This window comes from Podarcis vaucheri (assembly GCF_965113315.1).
Source record: "Podarcis vaucheri genome assembly, chromosome: 5".
NCBI lineage: Eukaryota > Metazoa > Chordata > Lepidosauria > Squamata > Lacertidae > Podarcis > Podarcis vaucheri.
The window spans coordinates 35,934,231-35,957,256 of record NC_138763.1 but is presented as its reverse complement, the minus strand read 5'-3'; the positions used below and the strand labels follow the sequence as shown (position 1 = coordinate 35,957,256).

Below are 23,026 nucleotides of genomic sequence, written 5' to 3'. Positions count from 1 at the left end.
AAGTGTGCTCACTGCTTTGTGACATTTTAGTTAGTTGTAATAAAGGTATTGCCCTACTGCTGCTTTATGAGCAGTAGGAACTGTACATCCAGATGGCCATGACATTCAGTGCTGTCTAACTAGGGGGTTCTCAGCTGATGGAATTGCATGAAATTAAGCACTTGTGTTGCAATGCATTCATTCATTGCAACTACCACTTTCCCCCCTCTAAGTTCAAAGCTCCAAAACACCCCCTTTCAGACCATCTCCCTCCATGGTTGGAAGGCAATGAAAATAGTGGTGGCATGGGAGCTGGTGCACTCATCCTGTCTCCTCCATGTGCTTAATTAATCCTGTTTGCAAGGCCTGAAGACACGTATAATCAGGGCTCTATTTCAGCCGCAACTCACCAGAACTCAGTTCTGGCACATCTCAAGTGGCTACCATTGTCACTGTAAGAGAAGTTCTGGCACCTCTTTTTCTAGGAAAGTAGCACTGGGAGGATCCTTTAGGAATACATACACCAAAATAAGAGACAACTGCAACCAGAAGTAAAATATTTTATTATCTCATTCATTTCTTCTAAAAGGTAAGATTTCTTTCAGACAAAATATATAAAGCATTTAATGGTCTTTCTTTTGTTCCACCCACCCTCCCCCCATCTCGTCACCTGATAACTAATGTTCTGTTCTTTGAATCATCTTTAGCTCCAGCAAAGAACTAAGGCCTTGTCCATGTGTTTCAGGTTTTGCACAAAGTTACCAAGGTTAAAGACTGGCTTAAAACATGCACAACCAAACACAAAAAGGTTGGCTTTCCAACTTGAGTAGCGCAGAAGAAAATGCAAGCCTGATTTTTATTACTGTGCCACAATGCTCACTAAAGAAACTGTTATGATGCTCCTTTCCCTTCAGGATCTGTACCATTCAGATGAAATTGCAATGAAAATCAATAGGAATTTGAACATTACTCCTAACCAAGCAGAGTGCATACCTCAAAAGGAGCTGAAAATTCTGTTTGCATGGGCAGGTAAAAGTTAAAATAAAATCCAAGGATGGTTATAAGTAATACGCCTCTATGTTGTGACTGCTTTAATTGGAATCACACTGATTCCACCTCCACATGGCAAAATGTGTGCATTGTTTTGAGTTTTTCTCTATTTTGCAGCAGCCAGACATTAGGCATTTTGTTATTATTAACACTGGCTAAACCACTCAATTTGCCCTACAGAGAAGGTGTCATCATGCCCTATATTTGGCTGGGCAGGTTTCTGACAGCACAGTGGCAGATCACTCCAGGCCACTACTTCATCGCAGGGAGCAAATGCCATAGGGACACTTGAAGCACATATTGTACTGCAATTTGTGCATGCATAGCTACCCTAAACCTTGTTCAGAAGCACCAAGAGTTCAATTCGAGATGCAGGCACATTCCTGAAATATAGCTATGTTGACAACTCAGACCTTCTGTAACCTGGGAGCTGTTCAATGAGACCCCCAGTTCTCTCCCACTACATGCTATCGGAGACAACCTTGCCACAGATCTTCTGACAAATATCAGATCTTCTCTTCCTGTGTCCACCTGCTCCATCTCCCAGCTCCACACAAGCATCCTATGCCCTATACAACACCTGGACCAATGTTCTCCCAGGGACTGATCCATTAATGCCCTCAATGGTCAAGACACATGATGAAGATGCTTCAGATTGTGCGATTTGCATTTCCAGTATATTAAACGCAACCACAACTTTTAGTTCTGTTATCTTCCGGGAGATTTTTACTGTGTAGGAAGTGTTTAGCAAAGTTCTGCTAAACAAATGTTGGTCTCTTCTGTGCATCCCTCTCCTTCCTCATATTCCCTGAACTCTACTTGTCTAGGGGTGTTCTCAACCACATTTTTCCATCTGCCACAAAAAAGAAAACTGTGTAACTGCAGTCCAACTGCATTTGATTTTTCTTGTTTAACCAATCTTTTACAAGAGCAGACGTCTAGGAACCTGGATCATAATCTACTGTTTCAACGTCTGATGTTTAGAAACCTAATGGGTAGTATATAGTGTGCAAGGAAATGGGGAGCCAATCTTTCCTCCAGTGTGCAATGCTACTAATCCCTTTCTTTTTATTATTATTGTGGAGGGTGAATCACAGCCCTACTACCTATTTGCATGGAGGTCCTCATCATTATTTCAACCAATCCATTCCTACAAAGCAAGAACTCAATCTGACTGTTGCATCTACAAAACTTTCATTATAAACATCTGGCAAAAATGAATTGCTAAGTGATATTCTGAAACATTTTTTTAAGACCCCAAAGATAAGTCAATCAAGATAAACATTTGGTCCAAGTTCAGTTGTCATCTCTCCAATGGTAAAAAGACTAGTGGGCCCTGTTTCACTTGGAGATGGTGAGACAATCTGGACACTGGGAGAGCCAGCTGTATTGACCTCTTCACCAGCAACATCTCCCAGAATGGTTTATTCTTGCTGGTCTACAAACTCAGGATTTTAAGAGTTTGCTTTTCCTTCTCCTGAAGATTCAGGAGAACACAACCAATCTTGCATGCAGATCAGTGGTACACGCATCCCTTGCATTGTGGGATTGTGCCTCTTACAGAGAAATGAGGAAAAAATGGCAGGCAAGCTTGCACAGAAAGGCAACGAATGCTGCTATGTAAAGCCTAGAACAGAGCTTTCCAAACTGTGTTGACACGTCAGTGTGCTGACTGCAGGCAAATGTTCCCTGCGCTGCTCCTCAAGGCTGAAAAGAAGTTAGTTTCGCCTCTGGTTTGCTAGTAAAACTGAACTGCTGTGTTGCGAAATGATGCATGTCTAAAAAGTGTGTCACCAATGTGAAAAGTTTGGAAAGCTCTGACCTAGAATGACAAGTCCATGAATTTCGATGTTGAGCTGCAAGGATACTGATACAGCTTCCTTGCCCTTTTAGGGAATTAATTTCACTGCGGATTTTCTGTTAATTGATTCATACAAATGGTTCTTTGTGCTGAGAAGGAAGTGGCACTCTAGTGAAAAAGGCCGACTCTTCTTTTTTATTATTACGTTTATAATCCAACTTCCAAGGAGCTCCTAACCAACAAATCAACCCCATTCATCCTCACAACAGTATTGTGAAGTTGGTAATGCTGAGAGTGAGTGGTTGGTTCACCGTCACTCAGATAACTTTGTGGTTGGGTACAGATTTGAAGTAGGGCCTCCCAATTCTCAAGCTTCTCATGCTCTTTCAGAAGAGACTGTTGTGCTAGCTTTCTCAAGAGAAACCTAATACTCACATTTTGGGGTCGCTGTCTAAATTTAAGCCCAGTGATGTGTGAATGTTGAATGTAAATGCAGAACAAAGACACTCAAGGCCCAGTGTTGCCCACATGTGACCTGAGAAGTTAGTAATGCGCAAGCAATGGGAGCAAGAAGTAAATTAAGACACATTCTCTCAAGGACAGAGCAAGAACGCCTGCGCGGATGAGTAGAGGAAAAGCCCAAGAGGGTTACATTGGGAGTGCAGCTCTCACAACTTCTGGCAAATGGCTGTGTCAACCACAAAAGTGTTTTCAAAATGGCGGATGTGATGACATGTCTCAGCAGCACGTCGGTGGATATCTGGAAGAGAGTAGAAAGAAATGTCAGATTAAGGCATGGTGTGGCGAGGAAAGAAGATGAGTGTTGAAATAGAACCGGTTCAAGAATCAAGTTTGTTGAAGCAAGAGCACAAAAATAACCCCATAACCATTTTTTTTAAAATTAGCCTCCATCAAGGCATTTATTCTATTAAAGAAATAAACTTCTTTTTAAAGCACATAGCTTCAGTAATAAAGACTATCATAATGATACCCTTTACAAAAGCACACAGTTACTCCTACTGTAAATCAGCTAGATGAATTAACAGCCTTCCAAGGGGTTTTACGCATATTGTGTTGAGTTTAATGTTTTTACTGATTTTATTGTTCTAATTTATCATTGGCGTATATTTTACTGTTTCCGACATTTGCTGTAAACCAATCAGTGGCCATGGCTGATGGGCAGTTAATAAATGTCTAAATAAAATAGTTATCCTCTGTGGAATTGCAAAGATAAATGCTGTTCTGTCTTCAAAGCCCAGCTGAGCAGTGTAACTCCAGAAGCAACAGCAACAGCAAAAACTTACGTCTTCTCGCAGCCCTGCGCTTCAGCCTGTATATCTCTTTGTCCCTGCACAGGGCATAAATGTAGAAGCCAAGCTGGTCCACATCAGTGACATGTTCCGTCACTATCATCTCCTCCTGGATCATGTAGGTTTGTGGCAGGTATGCCCCTTTCTGAAACCACAGAATTAAATTCACAAAATCTTAACTATTACTGAGATTATTTGATGAGGATCAAATTTCAGGGGGAAACTATGCCTGACAGCCATGATCTTTGCTCTTTAGAAATGATTTTATCAGGGCTTCAATATTTTGATCCAAGCAACATTCATTCATCTTCATCAGCAAAGGATTTAATTGGCATTTTGAAAACCAGCTGGGAGCAGCAGCACACTTCTGACAGGAACATCATTATTTCGTAAGCTTTCTGAAGACAATCAATGCAAACAGGTATCAGGTGGAATTTTCTCATGGCTTAATTGGTTTTTATAAATCAAAAGGCCAAAAATGAACACATAAACCCTCTAGGGGGCCTCCACCTTTGTCCCCTGTCCTCAACCAGAGCCAGGGCCTTTTCAACACTGGCTCCAGAGCCTGGTGGAACACTCTGCCTCATGAGACCAGGGCCCTGCAGGATCTGATTTCTTTCCGCAGGGCCTGTAAGACAGAGTTGTTCCCCCTGGCCTTTGGCTTGGAATCAGTTTGATTCCCTCCCCCTCTTTCTTTTTTCCTTTCTCTTCCTGTGATGAGGCTGTATTTTAATGTTTTAATGTTGTATTTTAATCTTGTTTTTTAAGTTGTATTTCAATCAACTTGTTTTTATTATTGGTTGTTAGCCGCCCTGAGCCCGGTCTTGGCTGGGGAGGGTGGGGTATAAATAAAAATTATTAGTATTTATTATTATAATAAACTTACATGGTGCCCTCAGTCTACGTTTAATTTGGAGGGCCACTATGGCAGGGACCTTTCCCCCCCCCCTTATGTTACTCAATGCAGTGCAACATACAATGATAATGAAATACTAATATGACTAAGAGTGGGTGGCATCTGACTAATAGACTCCATCAGCACAAGGGTTTCCACTTGCACAGCAGAACTTTCCCTCTTCTCGCCCCGTACCCCATGCCCTCTAAATCTGTTCTGGGGATCCCCCCCCCAACACTCTGAAGCAGATGTGAGGAGGGTATGGAGCACACTCGGGGACAGCAGAGGAGGGGGACGTTCTGTTGCACAAGTGGAAATCCTTGTGCTGACACAATGCCCGAGCGCTAATAATTGTTTTTTTAAAAAACCATAGAGTTGAGGGGAAATGGCAATGATCTCATCGGGTTTCTTGGATAAATCTTTGTTCAAGAGCCTTGCTGGATCGAACCAAAGGACCATCTAGTCCTGTACCCTCTTCTCACAGCGAGCAACCCTACGCCTGCAGGAAACTAGCAAGCTTGTCCTTCCTAGGATAGTTTATGCAATTATACACTTTTCCAATAGGAAGGTAAGAAGATCTAATCAAAACACTGCCGGATTTTGCTTACTCTCTTTAGAGCTTTCCCACTCCATCTCTAAAGCTGCAAGCTAGTTGGCCCTGGAGTGCATGGAGGAAAAGCAGAGAGAGAGAGAGAGAGAGAGAGAGAGAGAGAGAGAGCGCAAGCACACTGAAGACGTTTTGAGAGGTGGTGGTTGTTTTTCTGAAGCAAATCACCTAGCGGAATTGGAAAACTGCAGTTCCATTTAGAGCCAGACCACCTTCTCAGTGTCGCTTTGTTTCTCAATGGTCTAAATGTAGCCACAGGAGGCTAGAATTATAGTTAAGAAGCACTAAATAGGGAATCAGAAATGATATTGCAACGTCACAGATGCACAATATGACTCTGAATGTGTTGTTGAAAGAAAACAGAACTAGTTTAATGAGCAGGGGTTAATGTTCTTCACCCCACAGGCTTCCAGCAAACAATATTAGGACAGAATAATAAAATATAGTTGGTTTTGAGCCTGCTAAGTGCAGGACTCTGTCCTCATTCATCTTTGGGTATACAAGAATCCTCATACTCAATCTGATCTGAATGACCAAATAGGTCAGATTGTGCCAATTCAATCCTTGCTCCTTAGAAACAAAGCAAAGAGACCACGATTTCTTTCTGGATTAGGTTGCCTTGTGCTGAGAAACGGGGGCAGTGCTTTGCAGTAGTTCTGCTTCAACTTCCCAAATTATTTTAGAAAATAGTTTGTGACTAGAAGAGAGTTCACTTCATTTCTGGGTGCTTGTGCTCCAGGGCCCAAAAGAGTCTTGCTCTATTGCCTACGTGCTCTGAAACATTTACATGAAACCACAGAGTGAGGTCATCTGGAAGCTTTTCAGCGAAGTCAGTTTGTGGTTGACTCCCAACTTCTCATTTTCATTGACTCAGGGGAGGAGAAAGAGGTGTTAAATCAATACCTGGGCATATTAATAGAGCGCATGACACTCAGTACACTGAAATTCAACCCAAGCAAGATAGCGAAGCGAGTTGTGTTCAGCGTGTTCTGGAGAGGGTTGAACAATCAGGTTTGAAGTCTGGGGGTGCTTCTTGAACCATATTTGGCACAGGAGGTGTAGCCCTTTAGCACCTTTGCTGGGTGCTGACTGTGACCCTACCTGGACAGGAATAACCCAGCTTCAGTTATCTATGCCCTGGGCGACCTCCCATTGTGTACCATGCACAGGACCAATGATGGTCTGTAAACTTCAGAGTTCAAAACTGAGCTGCCACACTGCTGAACTGCGATTAGGAAACAGGACGGTGTGTTGCCAGATTCACTGGTTCCCAGACCATTTCTGGGCACAAACAGAAGCAATGGTTTTTGACCCTTAAAACCTTAAATGGCATGAGATTGAGATGGTCCTTGATTATATAATGCCCTAGATAACATTTTGGTGCCAGGTAGAGACCTTTTCATTTTGTTAAGCCTTTTCCTTCTATTTTAAGTTTCTGGTATCTGGGCTGTTTTTAGTCCTGCTTTATGTTTTATTAACCAACCCTCACTCCCAGCCCAAATTTTAAATCTGTTAGCCACCCTAAGATTACACAATTATAGGGCAGCATAAAAAAATGAAATTAATTTTTAAAAGCAGACACTTGCCCCAACACAAGACCATCTACTAAGCAAACAAGCTTCCCACCAGCAAACTGACCTACACATTCCAAAACCGCAGAGGAGGCAAGCAGAGAGATCCCACAGTGATACCATCAGAACGGCATCAGCTGAATAGGCAGTTCCCCTGGCAAGTTCCTGACCCAGTGATTGATTATCTCCTGGGAGATTAAGAAAACTCAATGGGAGCAGGGCATCTTAACACATTGCTATGCTGTTGTGCTGCCACATCAAGCTAAATCAATAGCCTGTTGTAAAATATTGCTGTCTCAGTCAATTAAGGAGAGTTCTCCAATGCCAGCAGAGCTGTTCTGTAAAAGTCAAGCTATCTGTTTATCTGCATCACGGAAGGAGATAGCATGTATGCAAGGCTGACTACGCATTTCCTGGCAATATCTATTTGTTAAATCCAAGGTTGGATGACCGACTATATCTATTTATTTTTATTTAAATATTGATAATCAACAGTTCTATAAAGTATATCAAGGCAGTTTACAACATGCAGGCAACCCCCTCATTTACACATGTTCAATTTGTGATGTCCCCACCCAGTGCACACTATTCAGGGGGGTTCTCCCATCCTTCTCCCCCTCAACTAAGCAGCTGTTCCAGGAAAGAAAGTGAGGGGTAATGTCCCACCTGCACAAGCAAAAGCCCTGGTGTTCGTAAGGTGAATCCTGCCCTGTGTTTCAGACTGTGCACAATTATTTTTATCTATTCTATTTCATGTGTCCCCTCCATTTTATCTTCAAAGCACCCCTGTGAGAATAAGGAACAATTCCCCCCTACCTTTACGTTAACCAACAGCTCCCAGAAACTCTGAGGTGGCATGACAGTGGTGGTGTTCAGCTCAATGACATAGCATTTATCCAAGCTGATGTCAAGGTAGGCAGTCAGACCCTGAAAGGAAAAACAGGCAAAATGAGCTCAAACAAGGGAGGCTATGTTGGTCTTGGCAGTGGCATAGCGTGGGGGGTGCAGGGGGGGCCGGCCGCACCGGGCGCAACATCTGGGGGTTAGGGTTAGGGGACGCAAATCCACGGGTTAGGGGGCGCAAATTACTTGCCTTGCCCCGGGTGCTGACAACCCACGCTATGCCACTGGGTCTTGGTGAGAGAGCAGCATAGGTTTCCTCCAACAACCAAGGATCCCTCAGCCTAAGCAACGTTAGTACCTCTCATGCAACATCAAAGATTAACCATTAGTGCATCCTCTTCTTGAAAGATCCTTCTAGTACACGCTCTGCTTACAGGAGATACCCGTGACGTAATGTTAGGAAAAGGAACTGGTACACCTAACTGAGCAGGAACCTCTTTTGAAAGCTGTACTAAAAACATGGTCAGTAAAACTGCATCTCATGTGGGCTTCCTGTTCTGTCACTCCTGCAAGTCTCTGAAGCTGCTACAAGCATATTCAGGAGACGCCAAGGTGCAGCCCTTTCTCAGAAGCTGTCATAATATCCGTAGCACGTTGCTCGTTCCTTACCCTCTGAAAGTCGTGGATAATATCTGCAGGGTCGCTTTCACCAAAGTGGGGCATTGGGATGCTGATCTGCTCATAATTCTCGCCGAGGTAAATCCTCACGTTCTCATGCAGCTCCAGCTGCTCCCTCAATTCGTCTACGTAGAAAAGCTGGCAGAGCATCTCCTGCTCCTGATCTTCCAGGCCATACTGTGGAAATAAAAAGGGTGGTCGTAAATGCAGGGGCTCTTTGACCTTTGTTGCAAGAGTCACAGAAAAAGCTTTCACACAGGAACAGCGGACGGTGCTTCATGCTGTCTTGGCCACCAAATTCTGCATTAGCTGTGAAGGCTCCACTATGAGCTCTCCATGGTTTTAGACATGTGTTTCCCACCCACCTCTGGAGAGACCAGGGGCTGAAGCTTGGGCTTTCTGCATCCGACACACTGAGTTAAGGCCCTTAAGATGAGGCAAATACAACAAACAACCTCAACATGGCTGCCTCCTGAAGCCGCTTTTCTTTTAAAACAAGCGACAGTTGGGGCTTTGTTGCACACATTGCATATGATGTGCAGCTGGCTCCCAAGTGTGACTCTAAGTAAGTGCTGCCTCTCTGCCCAAAGCTTCTATGTAACTCAAAATCAAGCACACGATGAGTCTTCAACAACAACAACAACAGCAACAGCAACAACAACAACAACAACAACAACAACAACAACATTTCCCATTTTTCCTACCTCCTGTTCTCTGGGACCAGACAAGTCTCAGCTTCCCACCTGTGTTGCTTAAATATCACCTCACAGAACACATTTTACACAAACCTGCACCGTAGCGTACGTACAGAGCAAACTCTCCAGTGAGTAAAAAGAGAGCCAGGAATGTACTCAAGAAAGAGAAGTACCAATGACAAAGGACTTGGAAATGAAAATTGCAGATTAAGATTAAAGATGGGAAATTAAGTGCTGTGGTCCACCTCTCTCTCAGTCTCCACCCTGGAGTTCTCAGGAATATTATAATCTGTCGGTACCATGGAAAAGGGATGGGAACATTAAGGTCAGAAGATTGTTGTTTAATTAATTCTTATGTATCTAACAGTTTTATTGTTTTGCTGACACTGTTTTGATATGAATTTGCCTTTGTCGTGTTTTATATTTTGATCTATGCTGCATTTTGTTATATACAGCAGAGATCTTTCATTCTGGCTTTTTGTTTTTGGGTCTGCTGTTTGGGGATCTGGGCTTCCCTAGGAAGCAAAAGTGAGCTATGAATGATAAATGAACCTTGGGCGGGGGAGAGATGAAGGAATCAAATGACTAATGGAGATATGGCAATAGGTTAAGTCAACATGAACTTTGAGAATCCTGGGGGGACGAGGTGGAGACCCTTCACAATGCCCCATACATACCTGATTTGGGAAAGTATAAGAGAAGTATCTGTAGACATACATCGATGTCAAAATCAGGCCGAGGAGCAGCAACAGCATCATCATCGTCCAGTAGAAGATGCGACTAAGAGGCTTCCTGGCCTCCACTGGAAAAGGCAAGGGCTGCTCCTCCTGTTTAAAAAGAGGAGACAAGGTAACAGAAACATTGGTATGGGCAATGCAAGACATGCTTAAACACTGGTCAGGATTTCTCAGTGCTGAATATAATATTTTCAGAAGATAAGAGGAGTCAAGACGGCAATACAGAGTAAAACACTTCAGAAAGTTTGTTTCCCATGATGAACAGCAGACCTTTTTCAGTTTTTTGATTATTATTGTTTCCAAATTGTGCCAAGCAAACAAAGCAAAGCTTGAAAACAGGTAGTCTGCAAACAGGTATGCTACTGCTAGTGTGTGATTTGTATTCTGTACTATATTTTGTGATGTAGTCAAGAGCAGTAAAGACAGTGTGTTCTGAACCAGGAAGGCCTCAACTCAAATTCTGCCCCTGCCCTAAGCTCACTAGGTAGATTTAAGCAAGTCATTCTCCTTCAGCCTCAGCATCCCCTTCAACAATATGGACACCGTACTTACTTACTATGGAATCCCTATACAGATATGATGTTTCTACAGACCCTCCAAGTGTCCCTATTTTCCAGGGATGTCCCTGATTTAGAGAAGCCATCCCGGTTTCTGATTTGATCCCAGAATGTCCTGCTTTTCCTTAGGACGTCCCTATTTTCACTGGAGAAATGTTGGAGGGTATGGAGTTATTCACCACACAAACACCCCCAAGCCATCTGAAGGTAATCCTGTATAGGGAATTTTTTTCATGTTTAATGTTTTATTAGGTTTTTATATATGTTGGAAGCTGCCCAGAGTGCTGGGGCAACCCAATAAGATGTGCGGAGTATAAATAGTAAAATTATCATTATGGAATGGGATGTCTCTTTTTTCAGTGGCTAAATGTTGGAGGGTATGTTTCTGCAGACCAAGTGGCTCATATTTTATTTGAATGCTGCCATTAATATTTTTGTCCCTGTTGAGTCTCTTGGACACACTATGGAAAACAATTAATAGTAATAACACAAACATCATGTTTTGTAATATTCAAAAACTATGTCACAAAAAATTCAGAAAAGAATACATAACTTTTGATTTAAAAAATATCCAGAATTTGTCCTCCTTAATTCATAGTCATTTTGATCTTTGGCACTATTGCATAATCCTGTAACTTGTTTTATTTTCCCCAATATTTAGCATACAATAATTTTGTTGCTTTGTTTATATAATCAGGACTCAAAAGTAGCAGTGAACCATTTTTGTTTAGTTTAGTTTAGTTACAAAGAAGAAAGTGCAAAGAGCCTTGGGTGCTTTGCCCTCCCATCTCTTCCCCTCCTTGTTCACATGCAAAGGCTGTAGGCTGCAAACTCACATACAGTTCTGAATAAACCACAATTTCCTGTTATGTCCATAACTTGGGGAAACTGTGGTTTCTTCCGTCTGTACTTAACAAAACGACACCAAACTGGTTTCAGGTCCTGTTTTGCTAACTAACCTTTTCTAATTTAAGCTTTGCACACTGCCTTGGACACATCTGAGGGGCAAAGATAAATAAATTTCAAACGGGCAACTGGAATGTGGCGTGTGGCATTACATCACTGTTCCAGCGCTCATGAGATCAGCCTGCACAATGATAATGCTAATTCAACACAGTAACATCAGGCACACAGTCTAGGAAAACAATGAAGGGTCACTGCTGAGAGCAAGCCTGTGGCTGCAAATCCTTAAAACAAGGTATGGCTCAGGATGCACTGCACGAAAACATTAAATGAGCTCATTTGCAGCAGCCCTTGTATGCAACAGACATATGCAATTCGGCAGAAGCGAGAAGCGAGCATTCCACCGGGGCGGCAAGGAAGAAAAATAATAAACTAATCAACAAGGCAGGTTGTGTAGCTTGGCTGAGCTCCATGAACACCACAGATACTCCACAGTTCAGTTGGGAGTGGGTGGGGTGAGCATAGTCGGAGCTGGGAGGGCCTTGAAGTAAGGGGGGAGAACAGTCTCCCTGGCTGACTTGCAGGAAGCACGCTCTGGCATTTTAAGTCTGTCCCAGTTGGCAGGCAGGATATATAGGAGTGTACGATCCAATAAAGAAAAAGGGTGGATCAGCTTGGTGCACAGTCTGCTGCAGAAAACCAAGCAGAGCAACGAGCGGCCGGCACAGAATGGCAAAAAACAAACAAGCTATGAAAAGGCAGGCTTTCCCAAACTTGTTATAAAACAAAAGGACCATGAAAAACATCTGGCCCGTTTTAGGGCAGGTTAATAAATTAACACACACCAGGATTGACTGAGTTATTCTGAGACATTTTCTTCTTCTTCTTTCCTTGGAAACGATGCTAGATTGGTTCAGGGAGAAAACATGGATGGAAATATATTCATTATGAATAGGAAATCCGTCTAGAGCCATGTTTTTCCAGCTGTGGGTCAGGGACTACTAGGGAGCCTCAACCCACTTTCAGGCAGGAAGGCCTCTGCGCTATAACCCACCCAGCCCTGACTATGTGATACTTTGGGTTGGGCAGGTGCTAGCAGAAGCATCTCCAAAAGCGAGAATAATAAACTGGGGATAAGAGAAGAAGGGGATAAAACATGGAAGCTGTTAGGAGGAAGGAGTGAATGTAGAAGGCCCAGGTAGGAAGGATGAAAGAAACTGTCAGATTGGGGGTAGGCACAGAGTACAAGTGTGAAAGGAGATGGAGAGAAGAAGCTGCAGGAGGCTACTCAAAATACTTGCGAGGAGCTTCTGCGTCATCACATTTTGCCTAAAACAAAAAGAATTTCAGGAGAACCCAATGTATGCGCTAAGCTTGAGTAAAGCTGACCTGTGGAACTCCCTGCTACAGGGAACTCACAATGGCAAACAATCCATTTTTAAAAGAGGGGTTAGAAAGCAATAGAAAATGTTGTCAACAATTGCCATTTGTTTTATTACGTCTGCCTCCACCTCCGTTTTGAAACTGGCTATAACCTTAACACAGCTAATTTGTGATAGTTGGAGCCTCGGTATTTGTAGCCCTTTCAACCGGGTCCTGAGGGTGGAAAGTTTGAGAGCCTCTGGCCTAGAGCAAGTATCTCCCGCTCTTCCTTTCATGCCTCCTCTTCTTGCAGTACAGCAAACCTGACCCAAAATCATGGGAGAGCAAGAGGAAAGTAACTCAAAATAAACCAGAGCCGATTTAAGGGGGAAATGCAGCACTCGCAGGTGAAATAAGGATGTTTGTGAAGGCAGGGTACAAAAGACACCTGGACCTCCTAAACAGGGTGGGTTGTATGCCTGTGTATTATATATACCACATTTTTTGCTCTATAAGACTCACTTTTTCCCTCCTAAAAAGTAAGGGGAAATGTGTGTGCATCTTATGGAGTGAATGCACGCTGCACAGCTATCACAGAAGCCAGAACAGCAAGAGGGATTGCAGCTTTCACTGCGCAATGATCCCTCTTGCTGTTCTGGCTTCTGCGATTCAGAATATTTTTTTCCTTGTTTTCCTCCTCCAAAAACTAGGTGCGTCTTGTGGTCTGGTGCGTCTTATAGAGCGAAAAATATGGTAATTTGTGTGTGTGTATCAACAGGGACGTGGGTGGCGCTGTGGGTTAAACCTCTGTGCCACTTGGGTTTGCTGATCGAAAGGCCGGCAGTTCGAATCCCCGCAACAGGGTGAGCTCCCGTTGTTCGGTCCCAGTTCCTGCCAACCTAGCAGTTCAAAAGCACACTGTGCAAGTAGATAAATAGGTTCCGGTGGAACGGTAAACGGCGTTTCCGTGCACTGCTCTGGTTTCGCCAGAAGCAGCTTAGTCATGCTGGCCACGTGACCCGGGGGGGGGGGACTGTCTGCGGAAGTGGACAAATGCCAGGTCCCTCGGCCTTCAAAGCGAGATGAGTGCCGCAACCCCAGAGTCATTTGCGACCTTTTTATCAGCAGGAAATCAGTTGCCATTGATAAAGTTCAAGGTTAGATGTAATAAGCGACAGCCAAGCTTACAGTTGCTTGTATCTGGGCAGGTTTGATCAATGAGATTTCCGCTGATGTAAACAAGAGGAAGGAAATTAAAGCAAGTTTACCCAAGTTCAGTGCCGTCAGAAAGAAGTCCTTTCATCTCCCCTGCCCACTTAGCTTTCCAAAGCTGTTTCAATTGTTTCATTTTTCAGCTTTTGCCATCCTAGACCATTTCCCCCAAATAAGGTGCAAAGGACACTCAGCCCTTCAACTCTTATCACATTTTGGTCCTCTGTTGTTGTTTTCCAGGGATGGGAACATTCAATTACACAGAGGGAACGGCATCATTATTTATGACTTGCCCTGAAATCTTCCCATTTCTATTCTGCTGGGACCTCGATATTCTTTCCCCATTTATTTATTTCTTCCACTACAGTCTGCAGCTCCCAAAGGGCTTATATATTGTATTGTACTAAGATTGCAATATGAAAATGACCTCAGCTAAAATGTGCTCACAAAGAATGTGGGCATTTTGTGAGTTTGGCAGATTATTTCTTTTCTGCATTGAGAGCTTTGCAGGAAACGGCTGGTTAAGAGCCCCCTGCCTAGAAAAAACACATGGGTTTGGAGAACAGGCACACAGTTTCCTGAGCGGCATAACAATGAATTCTTGAAGTGGTGGGCATATCCACCACAATCTCAGTGCCGCTATATGTCCTTAGCAAATGTTGCTAAGAGCTCTTCCAGACAACCCCATTACTCACCGTTCATCCTGATCTGTTTGAACAACATTTACAGAGGTCACACCACACTGCAGTTCATTCATTCCAATTTGCTTGCATGGAGGTTATACAATAACCTTCCAGCACCTTTTCCTGCTTTTCTTACCAAAAAAATTCCATGTTTCTATCATGGCTTTGTTGCACAAGAGCACCAGATCCACTAATTGCAGCTCAGCAGCAGAGCCTCTGCTCTGTAGTATTAGAAATTTCCACGTGCCAAACGCATTTTGCGACTTGTGCGGATCCAAATGCAACCACATGGAGATCTCTGGATGCCAGGTTGGTTCAGACATCTCCATCTGGCTGCCCCATCCCCAGCTTTCTTAAGCAAGTAACCAGAAGAGCTTATTAATTACCTTTTTCTGCGAGGAGTACATGGTCCACCCCCTTCTCAGTTAATCCCTACAATAACCCTGTGAGGTTTAGAAGCTGTGACTGGCTCCAAGGTAACCCATTGAGGTTCAAGGCTGAGTGGGGATTTGAATCCTGATCTCCCAAGTCCTAGTCGAGCACTCTAACCACTACACCGCTCTGGCTTCCTACAGTACTTTTGCCTAAATTCTGTAGGCAAATAAATAGGGGAAAGCAAAATGTCATTTAGAGAAGGATCTGATATATTTTCCTTGAAGCTTGAATTTGTTTTATTCTGGATTGTTTTAATGTGTTTGTAACTGCTTTGAGATTTTTTGTTCTTTGAAATATAAAGCGGTGTAGAAATGGAATGGGATGCGGGTGGCGCTGTGGGTTAAACCACAGAGCCTAGGGCTTGCCAATCAGAAGGTCGGCAGTTCGGATCCCCATGACGGGGTGAGCTCCCATTGTTTTGTCCCTGCTCCTGCCAACCCAGCAGTTCGAAAGCACGTCAAAGGGCAAGTAGATAAATAGGTACTGCTCCGACGGGAAGGTAAACGGCGTTTCCATGCGCTGCTCTGGTTCGCCAGAAGTGGCTTAGTCATGCTGGCCTCATGACCCGGAAGCTGTACACCGGCTCCCTCATCCAATAAAGCGAGATGAGCGCTGCAACCCCAGAGTCGGCCACGACTGGACCTAATCGTCAGGGGTCCCTTTACCTTTACCTTTAGAAATGGAATGAAATAATTTCATTGACCCCCTAGACATTCCATTGTGGCGAACGTAACGTTAAGGTGCCATTTGGCAATTAGTTTATATACCACTGCTTGCTTTGCCCAGGTTCAAACCCCAGCACCTCCAGGTAGGGCCAGAAATGTCCCATTTTTGAAAAGCTGGAGTGTCGCTACTAGTCAGTGTATGCCATTTGTCTTACCCAGTGGGTCGTGTAACCCACTACTGGGCACAGCCTGATTTAATATGTGTTGCAACAGCAACACAATGGCCGTACTAATGTATTAGTGAAGAAAAATTAAGAAGTGGGTCCCTAAAGGCATGTGTGAATTGAGGGCAGGTTCCAGGTCGGAAAAGTTATAGATTACTGGAGTGGACATCCTGAGCTAGGTGGAGGGGAGGGGAACTATTCTTGCTGCACATGTAAACTGCCTATAACCTCTCACGTTGTCCTCTCTAGCACCCAAGAACTCTTGCTGACACCTGGCTTTGAGCTAGATCCTCATGACCCCAGGAAGTCTGGAGCACAGCCTTAACCCTATGGCTCTTGTTTCCTCACATCAACAGAAACCAGGACGCAATTATGCATACAGGCTGTTTCAAAAGCTTTGCTTTAGAATAGAAAAGGTACTACATGCAGTCTTCACGGCAAGCAGTTTTTCAGCAGAGAGCATATGAAATGTGGTACTTGTGCAAAGCCACAGAAGCACAGACACTTGGGATCTCAAATGAAGACACTTGAAGAGAACAATCACAATGATGTGTCTGATTGCATCCTTGACACCAGCCATGTGTTTTGAGAAACAATGCTCACCCACCTGCCCTAAGCAGAGGCTACAGGCAGCAGGCCATGCACAAAATACCCAATAACGCTGCTTTTCTAATTAATGCATAGCTTTGTCACTGCACGAATGAAAGAGGTGGCAGGGTGCTGATTCGTGTGGGTGTGCAATCAGAACAAGGGAATTCAATAAAACCCTGGCTGCTTAACCCTTTTTCCTCTATCAGAGAAGTGCAGGATTATCAGCCCATAGTGGAAGACAAATGTACACCGTCATGTGGAAAGGGGAGTGGGTTGAGAGGGAGGCCAACACATGCAAATTCCCAACAGTTGTTTCCCCAGCCCCCTCAGGGTGACTCTAAAACTAGGAGGCAGAAACGGAGTCCCTTCATGTTGTTGGACTCTAACTCCCACCAACCCTTCTCAGCATGCCCAATGCCAAGAGCTTATGGTCTGACAGCAGCTGGAGCCACCCAGATTTCCTTGTCCTGGAACCACTTTCCATAGTGGGAGGGAAGAAATTGCACAGGTGTTAAAGGCTTGTACCTTAAGAGACATTCAGTGGTGCAAGCCTGCTTGTGCAACATGACTTCTCCATCCTCCTCTGCCTCATCTCCCCCCACCTGGGTTTGCAGAGTTCCCCAACCTTCTGAAGCAGATTTTTGGGAGCAAAAAGGGGTTTCAGGTGGGAGGAGAGGAAGAGGAGCTTGTGCCTGCAGTTGTGCATGCAAAAGATTCGAGATCCAATCCCCAGCATCTCCAGGTAGGGCTAGGAATGTCCCCCACCTAAAATCCTGGAAAGCTGCTGTCAGTCAGTGTGGGCAACATGGAGCTAAATGGACCGATAGTGTGACTCTGTATAATGGAGCTTCCTATTCCCCTGTACAAAGCAGAAATGGGGGGAAGGTCGGATGAAATATGCTAGTAGATCTCTGAGTGACCTGAAGTAGATTAGCAAGGATTCTGACTCTGAATTCTATGGGAGGAGCCTCTGACAAAAGCTGTAGCCCAGCTTGCTCAATATCAGTCATCTAAACATCCTAATAGTTGAGATACGACGCACTCAACTTGAAGTAAGAAAGTAAAATGATTGCATAATATTCATGTCGCTGCTCCTTTCAAATGCAAGCTGCATAGCTTGGAGAAGATACAGATTTGTGTTCGCTCAGTTTTATAATATTCATAAAATAAATTCTAGAGTAGTTTAAGTTTTTTAAAAGTTTTTTTATTGTAATAGTTTTTTAAGAAAAGGAAAAATAAAAACAACTTTTACAAGTCTCTCTTCACCTTGGATTTGGAAAAGGGCTGCAAGATGACTGCAAGGGAACACTAACCCTAGTACAGTGGTACCTCAGCTTACAAATGCTTTGGGTTACAAATGCTTCAGGTTACAGACTCCACTAACCCGGAAGTAGTACCTCAAGTTAAGAACTTTGCTTCAGGATGAGAACAGAAATCGTGTGGCGGTGGCAGTGGGAGGCCCCATTAGCTAAAGTGGTGCTTCAGGTTAAGAACAGTTTCAGGTTAAGAATGGACCTCCAGAACGAATTAAGTTCTTAACCAGAGGTACCACTGTAGCGCATTCATTGGTGTTAGAAATTATCTTTTTCTTCATTTTAACTGGGGAAAAACATGTCAGGAATCCCTGCCAGCATCTTCCTCATGGTACAGTGATGTCACCACTGACCGTTGCCATGGAAAGTCAGTTTAGCACCATAAATTTACAAGTAGGCAAAACTGTGCCAGGAGCCTTCTCCAACGTGAATATGGTGATAATTCTGGTTATTCCACACAAGTGCAAAGAGGAGGGAAACCATGGAAAATACTATTCTGAAGGCACAACCACAAGGTCTGATTTTTAAAAGCTTCTAGCCTTTAGGATTCTAAAGAGGAGTTTCAATGAGTTCACAGTCCTGCATAGCTCCTTGAATTTTCCCATAATAGCAAAGGCAAATGAAGCAAAAGATTTGAAATTGCGGAGTATATTACGAAAATTGTATCAATTTGCAAACTGTGTTGTGATTGCGGAATTCAGCTTTCCTAGGATCAGAATCTGGGTTAACTTGGTGCAGAATTGTTCTTTATCTGGGTAGAGAACTCCAAGCTACAAATCCATTAAGAACAAGTGCAGATCATACAGCAGCTATAGCTTATTGGTAGAAGTGTGGTGCTCTGCATACTGCACAAAGATGTTTCCAGGTTCGATCTTGGCATCTCCAGGGCTGGGAACCTCTGGCCCTCCAAACTTGCTGAACTACAGTCCGTATCAGCAAACACAGCCAATGGCTGGGATGATGGAAGTTGTAGTTCAGCAACACTTGGTGGGCCAAATTTTTCCCACACCTGCATTAAAAGGGTCATGGTGGGGAAGACAGAGAACAGCCACTACCAGCCTGACTGGGCTATGTAGCCCAATGGTCCGTATAAAGCAGTGGCACCCAGTTCTGGCAACAGTGGGAGAGACCTTAATTTGTTCACTTCCTGAACCACTCAACAAGAACACATCTACAGGAACAAAACGGTAGGCAGCTGTCATTGCAACACACTCCCCACCCCTGCCAATAATTTAAGATAAATGGCGCATATATAAATGGAGGAATGGAAAAGTGCTTCCCCCGGGCTCCTTTGGGAAGGAGGATGCTATAACAGAACAAACGAACAAAAGGTGTGTGCTCTGTACAAAACTTTAAACTCAAATGTAGAAGAATCCTGGTCATCCAAACCTCCATTTTACAACGCTTCTCATTTCACAGTTTTCTGTGCATTCCTCGTGTCAGTGAAAGCCTCTGGAAATGCTCAGCAATCTGGCTGAATGAGAACATTATCTAAGCATGCTGGATGTCCTGCAGGCTATTCATGGGGGCGGAGCGGGACAGCGAGTTAGAAAGAGAAATTGTGTGGAGTAAACAGAGGCGGTGCAATGCAATTTGCGGGAGTCAAGCGGAGATTCCTGGTGTGATGAAAACAGGGGCAGATATTATGCAGCACACACAAACGACAAAGGATGAAGTCAGGCTCCCATTATTTTAGAAGAGATCATGGAGGCAGCTCAGCACCTCCCCACCCACCCACTGGATAGGAACTGATATAGAGAGAAACACTAGCAAGAGCCCCCTGCGGTAAAGGACACAGCCACTATAGCCCAGAAACCTTTCGGCTGCTTCCCTCAGCTTTGTAACTGGATATTTTGAAATCTCGCCAAAGAATGCCAACCACTGATTCTATTCAAGGGGGCAGGAGAGGGGAAGAATCAACAGCAAACCCCAAACTCAGCAGGTCACAGTCAGCAGGGCAAACCCCAGGGGTGGAGGGAATCTAAACAGAGACCCAAAGCACCACTCACTGTGGAGATGCTGGTTTCTCAACTAGGAGAACCACAGCTGAAACAGCCTTTTTTCTAGGCCACGGATTGGACCCTGGGTTCAAAAAAACCAACAAGCCCCACATACTTTTTTTTAAAATCTTCAACATGGGAGACAACAAAGGTCTAGCATGTCTGATAGCTTATCTCCATAGCTGTCAACGTTTCCCCTCTTTAAAGGGAAATTCCTTTATTCCGAATAGGATTCCTCGCAAGAAAAGGGAAAAGTTGACAGCTATGCTTATCCCCCTCTTGCCTTGGCCCAGAAGCCCTTCCCTGATCAGCAGGCCCTGGTCAGGAGAGAACAGCATGGATCACCTCAGAGCAGTTTCTTGCTCAGCCTCAATCGACTTCACACGGTTGTTGTTTTGCGAAGACCAAAAACGGAGGGAGGGAATACAGTGGTACCCCACAAGACGAATGCCTCGCAAGACGGAAAACCCGCTAGACGAAAGGGTTTTCCGTTTTGGAGGCGCTTCGCAAGACGAATTTCCCTATGGGCTTGCTTTGCAAGACGACAGCCCATAGGGAAATATCCGGGACAGCGGGGAAGCGCAGCGTGTCTTCCCCACTGTCCTCGGACCTCCTCCGAAGCCGGGCGGTGGGGCGGGAACGCCTCCTCCCGCCGCCGCCGGGCTTCGGAACGCTGCTCCGAAGCCGGGTGGCGGGGCGGGAACACCTTCTGAAGGCGGGTGGGGGGCGAAAGTCTTTGTCCCCCCTGCCTGCCTTCCCAGGGGCTTTTAAATCGCCCCGGACAGCGGAGAAGTCCTCCGCTGTCCTGGGGCGATTTTAAAATGCTGCCCGCCAGCATTTTAAGATCGCCCGGACAGCGGAGAAGTCCTCCGCTGTCCCGGGGTTTTTTAAAATGCTGGGTGTGGGAAGAAAAGCCCTTGTCCCCCCCCCCCAGCCTTCAGAAGAGGTCCGGGGACAGACTGTCCCCGGACCTGGTCTGAAGGCGGTTTCCCAAGGAACGCATTAATTGATTTTCAATGCATTCCTATGGGAAACCGTGCATCACAAGACGAAAAACTCGCAAGACTAAGAGACTTGCGGAACGAATTAATTTCGTCTTGCGAGGCACCACTGTAATTGCACTTCCTCGAGACTCTTGGTGGGATATAAATGTTGAGAAACAAACGCTCTGTGGGGAAAATATCTGCACAAGCTCAGGAGTTCTAAGACGTATTTTACAGTTTCCTAAAGCTGGGTTTTTCAAATGATGGTGCACGAATGGGGGGGGGGAGGAAGAACTCGTGGTCAAAGCGCCCGTTTTTCCGGTCATTCCTGAAAAATAAATAAATAACCCGAGACTTCAGGGATGGGCAAAAGTTGCCTCCGCCTGCGGGGAGCCACGAGCTGCCTCTCCGGCTGGGGCTGCTGGACTGTTGCTACAACTCGGCGCCAGGCCTCTTCCTGCTGTAACTTTCCGACTCCTCTCTCGCGTCCTACGGATGCAGGAGCCCAAGGCAGGCGCCTCCAAGTGCCTCCCCGGCCCCGCAACCGAGGGGCTTGGGCGGGCACCCTCAGGAGCCCCGGACCCTGCGGCAGAAGGAGAAACGCCGCGGGACAAGGCTCGCCAGCGAACGGGAAGGGCTGCGCGCCACGACGCGCCCCCCCCCCCGACCCGCAATCCTGCCCCACTTTTCTACCACCGCACAGCCTCCCTTTGCAGAAAACGCGTCCATTTTCTGCCCTCCCTCGGGGGCGAGAGGGAAGCAGGCGACTTTCTTTCTTCCGCTCCGCTCGCCCGTCCGGCCGGTCGGCGCTTGCAAGGGAAAAGCCGGCAGGCAAACCCGTCCCGCCCCGGCCCGGCTCTGCAGCGGATCGCGCTGTGCATTCCAGGGGGCTCCGTCCCAAGCAACTCTCCGGGCCTCATTTTCTTTTCAAGTCCCCCTAATGGAACCCATCCCTTGACATCGAGACGCTTTCCCTTTATTTAATGTGTTATTATTATTATTATTATCATTATCCTTTGAGCTAAAGGCGCTCCCAGCCGCCGCCACTCACCAAGTCGTGGGGCAAGAGGACCTCGGCTTTGGCTCCATAGCTGGCTCCTGTTGCCGCCGCCGCCGCCGCCTCTTTCTCGGGCTTGAGCCCCGCCGCCGGCTGCTGGAAGCTGATTTTCACCATGGCTGAGCAGGAGCAGCGGCAGCAGCAGCGTCCGAAGCGAAACCCGACGCCTCGTCTGCGCTCGACGCGGCTCTCTGGACCATCCGTCGAGCCCACCCCGCCGCCGGGAGGAAGCGCCGGAAGTGCAGCCTTAGCTCTCCGCCCCCCCCTCCCGCGTCTCCCCCCCTTCCAAGAGTTAACGAGGCTCCGCGGACGCGCGTCTTGCGCTGGCGAGCGAGCAGGTGGCCGCTAGAGTCCGCGCTCAGGATGCACTCCAAAGAGGCTCAGGGAAAGCGAGAGAGCGAAGGCTCCTAGCTTCTGAGTTCTACGGTCTCTCTCCGCGGTTGGAGGCAGGGATGCTTGTGAATGATGGTTGCTGGTGGGGCTCAAGTGGGGTGAGTCCTGCTTGTGGGCATCACTTGTTGGCCACCGTGGAAGAACAGGTCGCTGGACTAGACAGGCCTTTTGGCCTCATCTAGCAACAAGTACTGGTGCTGGAGGAGACTCTTGAGAGTCCCATGGACTGCAAGAAGATCAAACCTATCCGTTCTGAAGGAAATCAGCCCTGAGTGCTCACTGGAAGGACAGATGTTGGGAAAAGTTGAGGGCACAAGGAGAAGGGGAAGAAGTGCCTGGCGTGCTCTGGTCCATGGGGTCATGAAGAGTCGGACATGACTAAACGACTAAACAACAGAGGCAGTGGAAGACAGGAGTGCCTAAACGACTAAACAACAAACAACAACAAAGCAGCAAGTACAGTATTTGTTGTTTAGTCGTTT

At 45.6% G+C, this 23,026-nt stretch overlaps 1 protein-coding gene across 1 annotated transcript; it reads right to left on the bottom strand.

Moving 5' to 3' along the window:
• Positions 1-522: 522 nt before the first annotated feature.
• Positions 523-22,394, bottom strand: ITM2C (integral membrane protein 2C). Its single transcript, XM_082225303.1, has 6 exons — positions 22,146-22,394; positions 10,107-10,256; positions 8,726-8,911; positions 8,030-8,140; positions 4,135-4,285; positions 523-3,590 (listed from the first exon to the last, which is right to left on the bottom strand). The coding sequence occupies exons 1-6, from the start codon at positions 22,266-22,268 to the stop codon at positions 3,499-3,501; spliced, it is 813 nt and encodes a 270-aa protein (XP_082081429.1). The 5' UTR covers positions 22,269-22,394; the 3' UTR covers positions 523-3,498.
• Between the last annotated feature and the right edge of the window lie 632 nt (positions 22,395-23,026).